Raw genomic sequence first — 7,521 nt, 5'->3', positions numbered from 1 at the left:
ATTTTAGGGTGGGGGAGAAAGAATAATTCATTAGCAGCTTTCTATAAACCAGACTGTAAAAGCTTTATTGGTCTACACACAAAATCACCATGTGATTGTGCACTGCGTAGGGTATATTTCCAATAAATAAATAAGTATTTACAAGTGTGCCGGGTGTATAAAACAGCGGATTGAACCATTTACATTAGGAAAGCTACAGTTCATACACACATTATCTTTTTATTTTCCTTGGAGGCTGCAACGTAGCTCTATCATACTGGGAGGGGCAAACGCTGCACGATAGCAAGCTCACGTAGCGTGCGAGGGGAGATGTGGGGGGGACACGACCACCCCGAGTTCTGCAGCCCCTCTGCGGTGCCCAGCCCTCCCGAGCTCTGACGCCGGGGCTTGCAAAACTTCCTGCGGGAAAGCCGAGCGCTGCCGCAGGCTGATATTTCACGGGCATAAAGCTGTCAGCACCCGCTCCGCCGCTCGCCCTGTGCCCGCACCAACAGCCACCGGCTTCACCCCACCATGGGTGCCGGAGCGGGACCGGTCCCCCCACCCCCACCCCCCCTCCAAGCCCCGCCAGCATGCTGGCTTTGCAGAGCTGCCCCATGTCTCCCCGCCGAACAATGGAGCTGGAAAAACGCATAAAAGTTCCCCAGATTTCCCCCCCCAGCCCGTGGCTGAGAAGCAAGCAGTGGGCCAGATCCTGCCCCGCCCCCCCCCCCCCCCCCCCGGAAAGTTTTGCTGCGAGCTTCAACACGGATTAGACTCAGCCCTGGATAAGATGAAAGGAAAAAAAAAGGAAAAAACCCTCTTGACAGGAGGGGTCAGTTAAGTGGGTATATAAAAAAACCCCAAACAACCCAGTTTAATCCAACAATGGCAGAAAAATGTGGAAGAAACTGCATGGGGAAGGCGAGGCTCCCCAGCACTGCAAATGACCTTTCCTCCCACGGAAAAAATTACCCTGGCAGTCTTGGTATCCCCATTTAACCTCCACACCCCCGAAAAAAGTCCCAAAAGGGTAAGAGGGAAGAGAAATCAGGCATTTTAGCCCTCATGGGGTGACACTCAGCAGGGTCCTCACTGTCACAAGTGATTTAAGGTGAAGAGTGCTCAGCTGCCAGAGGTGAGAGGCAAAAGATGGGGGGAAACAAAAACTGAGATTTCTGCCGATGAGGCAAACAGGGACAGAGGAGCAAGGCAAAGTGCTGACCAGAAGATCTTTGCTCTTTCTTCCATCACCCATCAGTCTTAGAAAAACAAAACAGAGCTCAGACAAAGGCAGGAGCATCCCAGCTCCTCGCCACCCCGGGGCAACCATCATCTCCAGGCCGGCGGCATGCTTCCCAGATGAGGAGAGGGGAAACTGGGGCCAAGTGACCTTCCATGGACCCCGATAACTCGGCTGGCAGTGGCATGCGTGCCTTCACGCCACATCCATGCGGATTTAAACAGTCAGTTCCAGATGGAGACATCCCTCCTGTAACACACGCACGATTTTTCCTTGAAGCCCCCCCAGCCACTGGCTTGGGAAAAGGAAAGCCGAATGCCCTCCCCTGCCTGTGAAGGGAGCAGAAAGGGAGAAGCGCTCCGTGCCTTCCACCTTCCCCGCTCTCTGGCGTGAGTATTGCAAGAGCTGGCTGGAAAGCAGCGAGTGGTTTTGGTGGGGGTGATCACAGCTTTTCCCAAATTCTCTTTATCATTAAAAAATTGGCGGTGGGGGGGAAAGTAAATGTTACCCAGTTCCGTCCACTTCCCTCTCTCCATCCATCCCAGTCTCCCTACAATTTCTGGCCGGAGGTGGCACACCCCGAGGCAACTGGCTGAAGTCCCATCTCCTTTTCATGGGGACCACTGCACTTGTAATCCATGGTGGCAGGGGGCCCGCAGCGCTTCTTCACCAGGTGGTAGCCCAGGGCCAGGAGGGCCAGGGCTGCAGAGAGGACACCCACGGCAATGCCCACCAGTGCGCCAGGGTGGAGGTGCTCTACCTTCGGCGGGGTCCGGCTGGGGACGGGAGTCTGGGGTCCTGGCACGAAATCCCCTGAGGACGTTTCCTCCCCATCCTCTTCTAGGATTTTGACACAGTTGTTCTTGTCGAAGAGCTGGTAGCCGGCGTGGCAGTGGCACTTGTAGCTGCCAGGGAGGTTGGTGCAGTTGTGTTCGCAGAAATTCATGTCGCACTCGTCGACATCCACGCAGATCTGCGTGCTGTCATCATCGTCCAGCAAGAAGCCATCGGGGCACTCACAGGACTGTTTGTGCATGTCACACACGGCCGGGCACTGGCTGCGGTTGCAGTGCAGCACGCAGCGGGCAGGTGCCTCCGGGTGGACAGCATAACCGGGGAAGCATCCGCAGCGGTACCCATCAGGCACGTCCTCGCATTGCTGCTCACAGGGCGCCTTGTAACAGTGGGAGATGGGCTGGCAACGTCCGTCCACCATCTCATAGCCGTGGTGGCAGCGGCAGTCAAAGCCACCCTCGGTGTTGATGCAGACCTGTTCGCACAGCCTCGGCTCCACGGCGCAGTCGTCGTCGTCCTCGCAGCTGCTGCCGTCGTCTGCCAGCCGGTAGCCCGAATCACACATGCAGAGGAAGGTGCTACCGGCGATGACGCAGTGATGCTGGCACGGCGCTCCGGCGCAAGGAGAGCTGCAGCTGCGGCCGTCCGGGCCCAGCACCTTGCCGTCGGGGCAGGAGCAGCCCGGCTGGCCGCCCTCCTCGCCGCACGCCCCCTCGCAGCCCCCGTTAGCCAGGTGGCAGGGCCAGGCTCCCGCGGCGGCGCGGCCCCAGCGCAGCCCGCCGCCGTCGTCCTCCTCGCAGCGCAGCTCCAGCTCCATGGCCGGGATGACGGCGGTGCTGCGGGGAGGCAGGACCAGAAAGTCCCCTCCGCGGGCGCCGAAGGGGGTGGCATAGGTGACGGGCAGCCCCTCGGCGGCAGGCAGGCGCGGGCAGCTGCCCCCGAAGTTGTACTCGCAGAGGAAGCCGTCGGCCGGCGCCTCGCAGCGCCGTTCCTCCCAGCGCAGCTCCCGCGACACGGTCACGCAGCGCTCCCCGCACCGCCGCCCCGACGGCGCCCAGTTGGAATAGTCGGTGCGGCGATCGCCCGTCACCCACTGGAAGCCGCGGAGGCGCTGGGCCGGGTCGGTGCAGGGCAGGGGCAAGCGCAGCCCCAGCCACAGCAGCCCGCTGCGGTTCTGCAGCAGCAGGGCGATGGCGTCCTCCGCCACGGTGGAGCGGACGGTCATCAGGTGCCCGCCGCCCCGTTCGCAGGCCTCGCTGGCCTCCGCGAAGGGCCGCGCCGACCAGAAGATGCCGAAGCAGTCGTGCTCCAGGCACTGCGCGCCCGAAGGGGCGGCCGGCTCCGGTTCCCCCCCGAGCCCGAGCCCCAGCCCGGCGAGCAGCAGCGGGAACGGGAACGGGAGCCGCCGCATGGCGGGCGGCGGAGGGGCCGGCCGGCTCGGCAAATCTCTGGCATGCCGCCGCCCGCCCGCCCCGTTTATAAACGGTCCGGCCCTCCCCGCAGGAAGGAAGCGCCTCCGGGGACGGGCCGCCGCCGCCGCCGCTGCGAGGAGTGATTGCGGCGGGTAAATCCCGGCGGCGGGGCGAGGGAGCCCCTCCGGGGACAGCCGTCCAGCCGCTCCCCGCCCCCCCCCACCCCTCCACACACCACCGCCGCCGGCCGCCCACCCGTTTCCCCCCCCTCCCGCCTCCTTCTGCCGGCTCCTCCCCGCCGAGCTGGGGCCGGTCCCGCCTGGGGATGCTCCGGGTTGGGAGGTGCGGGGCTGGAAGGGACGGGAGGAAAGCGGGGCGGGGCTGAAAGCGGCCCCCAGTACCCCGCGGGATGCCCCACGGACGGCTCTGCCTGGGGACGTGGGCTTAGGGGCTGAGCAGAGACGGGAAAAATATGTTTTCTCCTTGTGCAAAAGGGAGAGCAAGCACTGGACGGTGACTTGCTGAAGGGCACCCCAAGAGGGCAGTCAGACATCAGAGCCCCGGTGGGTTCCTCAACCCGGTTGTAAGGCTGCCCGTCTTGGTACAGCATCAGCTTGACAGCACTCAGCACCGGCCCAAATCCTACATAGCCCCAGAAGCTGACACAAGACAGTGATGACAGCTCCGCAAGCCGTCGCCGCTTGGGATGCCCCATCAGGACCTGACTGGTGGCCTGCTGGTCCCTTCCAGCCTAACGACCGCTGCTCATCCACTGCCTCTCTGAGCTACAGTGTCCCAAATTCATGTCACAGAATCATGGAATGGTTCGGGTTGGAAGGGACCTTAAAGATCGTCTAGTTCCAACCCCCCTGCCCTGGGCAGGGACACCTCCCACTAGACCAGGCTGCTCAAAGCCCCATCCAGCCTGGCCTTGAACACTTCCAGGGATGGGGCAGCCACAGCTTCTCTGGGTAACTGGTGCCAGTGTCTCACCACCCTCATAGCGAAGAATTTCTTCCTAATACCTAATCTAAACCTACCCTGTTTCAGTTTAAAACCATTACCCCTCGTTCTAATCACTACACTCACTGATGAAGAGTCCCTCCCCATCTTTCCTGTAGGCCCCCTTTAGGTACTGGAAGGCTGCTATAAGGTCTCCCTGGAGCCTTCTCCAGGCTGAACAACCCCAACTCTCTCAGCTTGTCTACACAGTAGAGGTGCTTCAGCCATCTGTTCATCTTCCTGGCCCTCCTCTGGACTTGAAAATTATGTTGTCAATCATTTCTGTCGCCTCTGAGGGAGGCTGCTGCTCAGCAGCAGACCATGCAGGACCACCAGATACCTTTGTACCTTCAAGGCCTTGATCAGGGGCCACAGGGCCAGTGGCTGTGCCTGCCTGCACCTTGGCCTCTTCCCATCACTTTGCTCTTCTCCAGGAGGGAGGCAGGGTCCCCGAGGGATGGTGGCACAGCACAGGGTGATGTCTGCCACTGGCAGTAGGTGCTGGGAGGCTTCAGTGGGCATCCACACTGCTGGGAAGAAGTGTCCATTGCTCAGGCATCTCTGCCACCCTGGACCGCAGACCTGTATCGACGGCAGGTCCCAGTACTCATCTAGCACATTAAAGATGCGCTAGAGTGAAGGCAGGGGTCAGCCTGCCAGCCCTTCCAGGACAAAGTCAGGCTTTAAAAAAAAAAACCAAACCCATGGTTTTTCAAAGAGGAAAGGAATTCTGAGATGTCCCCAGGGATTTACTGACTTTTGCTGTAGCAGCGAGGGACTTGGGAGAGCCCTTCCCTGTGCTTGAAGGATGCGGTGTTAACCGCGTGAACAACCATCTCTCTGTGCCTTACAACTTACATCCCAGCCAAGCAGTCCCAGAGGATCTGAGGTAAGATGGGACGCCAGAAAAAGGTGGGATTTCCCCCAGGCTTTGCAAATCGGCCCCCAGTTATGTGTATAAACAGGGCTGGCGTGGCCTTGCTCTTGAAATTAGAGAAAATTGGCATGCAGAGGCTGGCAGCGTGCTGTGCCCCGCTTTGGGACAGCATCCTGGCTCCTACGCTGCCGGAGTGGCACAGGGAGAGCTGGGGCTGAGCCCCGGGGAGAGGGGCCCCATCCCCAGTGCTCCTGCCCAGCCTGGGGAGGGGGGGAGGGGTCTTGCCCCCAGGGCACCGGCTCGCCTTCCTCACAGGCGCCTCTGCTGCTGTTTTCGGAACAGCTGTACCCTTTCCATGGTTTTATCTTTGCAGGATCCGCCTCAGCTGTCAGAACATAGCCAAGAGGAAAATAAAAATGAAAAGCAAACATCCAAAGCTTCGACACTCAAAGGAAAGGGTATTTGACCCTCTTTTTTTTTTTCAATTTTGAGAGTGGTGTTTTTACCAGAAGACTCAGTCGCTGCAATTAGCCCTCGGGATCCCCTGCGGAGAAGCAAATCCGTATTTCCTTGCTTCCCTCATTGCAAGGAGGTTACTTTATTAAACTCTCATGCTTTGTCTTGCCCTCTTCCAGCCCCGTGCGGTTCACGTAGCTCACGCAAGGCTGTGGGCATTGATTCTGGTTGCAGAGAAACGGGAAGATGGGGAAAAGAGTAATAATAATCAATAATAATAATAACAACAACAACCACCACCACCAAACAAGCTGTGCTGTTTTGTAGCTGCAAAGGGAGCCTGATGTAAACAGGAGCAGAAGAGCTCATGCTCTTTATCATATGCCTTTCCTCCTGCCTGACTTTGGCCCCTTTCTCACCTTCATCCACATCTCTGGGAAGATGAATAGCAAGGAAATGGCGTTTTCTGCTCAGGCTGCAGGAGGAGCGACGGAGAGCTCAGATCTTGGTCTACAGAGCATCCAAATCCGTCGTTTCACCTCCTTGAAAATTTCACCTCATTTCGCCTGCATGGGAAAGAAATGTCCGTGGGTTTCAATTTCCTCAGCAGGGACGTACCCCAAGAAGAAAGGGGTACAGCGCAGGGCACATTTGTTTTCTCCACTAATGAGGCCCAGGGCAAGGACTGGGCTCAGGCTAGGGTTCCCTAACCTCAACCCAAAGCTACCTTCTCCTCCTAGGTGACACATGTCCTACAGGGCTGATCCACTGTTCCTCTGACCTCTGGAAAGGAGGGACAAATCAGTGGATATATGGGCGAGATTGCAATGGCGTGCTGGCCAGTGCCAGTCACTGCCTGGATAAATATTCACCCAAGAAGAGCTTAGTTGCTCTTCATCGCCACAAAACGTGTAAATAGGACAATTCCCAGAAGTTTCCTGGAGGGCTTGGTAACACCGACCTTTCTTTGCTTTAGTAAAACCTGTTGTTTCCCCAGTTTTCATGTCATTGTTTTCTCTGGTGGTTTCTTTTCCTTTTCCTTTTCCTTTTCCTTTTCCTTTTGCTTTTGCTTTTTCTTTTTCTTTTCCTTTTTCTTTTTCTTTCCCTTTTCCTTTTCCTTTTCCTTTTCCTTTTCCTTTTCCTTTTCCTTTTCCTTTTCCTTTTGCTTTTGCTTTTGCTTTTTCTTTTCCTTTTCCTTTTTCTTTCCCTTTTCCTTTTCCTTTTCCTTTTCCTTTTTCCCTTTCTTTTTCTTTCTTTTTCTTTTCCTTTTCCTTTTTTCTTTTTCTTTTTCTTTTTCTTTTTCTTTTCCTTTTCCTTTTTTTTCTTTTTCTTTTTCTTTTTTCTTTTTCTTTTTCTTTTCCTTTTTTCTTTTTCTTTTTCTTTTTCTTTTTCTTTTTTCTCTGTTTTCAGAAGCAAAACAGCAAAATAAGGGGGGAACGATCAGGGCAAACAAAAGGAAAAAGAAAGAAGACACTGCAATGGGTGAAAAAGAAGGAAAACATCAATAGATTTCTGTTCTTTTTTTTTTTTTTTAGGTAGTTATAAAAACAGACAAAAATTTCCTTTTCAAGGCTGCAGGATGAGAAATATTTTGAAAATTTCCAGGAAAAAATATAGTACTCCCAAAACAACGATTTCCCAGATCAACGCGCTGATGTCCTTGCCCCGCCAACAGCAGCTTGCAGGGTTGCTGTTGCCAGTAGAAGGGAAAGATAATCAGGGCAGTAGAAACAAGATTAATCATGTTTTAATAACTC

General features: G+C 55.9%; 1 protein-coding gene across 1 annotated transcript; it reads right to left on the bottom strand.

Annotated features, from left to right (window-relative positions):
- Nucleotides 1–715: 715 nt before the first annotated feature.
- THBD (thrombomodulin) lies at nucleotides 716–3,621 on the bottom strand. Its single transcript, XM_054197215.1, has one exon. The coding sequence runs from the start codon at nucleotides 3,426–3,428 to the stop codon at nucleotides 1,773–1,775; it is 1,656 nt and encodes a 551-aa protein (XP_054053190.1). The 5' UTR covers nucleotides 3,429–3,621; the 3' UTR covers nucleotides 716–1,772.
- Between the last annotated feature and the right edge of the window lie 3,900 nt (nucleotides 3,622–7,521).

This window comes from Rissa tridactyla, chromosome 3, assembly GCF_028500815.1.
Source record: "Rissa tridactyla isolate bRisTri1 chromosome 3, bRisTri1.patW.cur.20221130, whole genome shotgun sequence".
NCBI lineage: Eukaryota > Metazoa > Chordata > Aves > Charadriiformes > Laridae > Rissa > Rissa tridactyla.
This window is presented reverse-complemented; position numbering and strand designations above follow the sequence as displayed.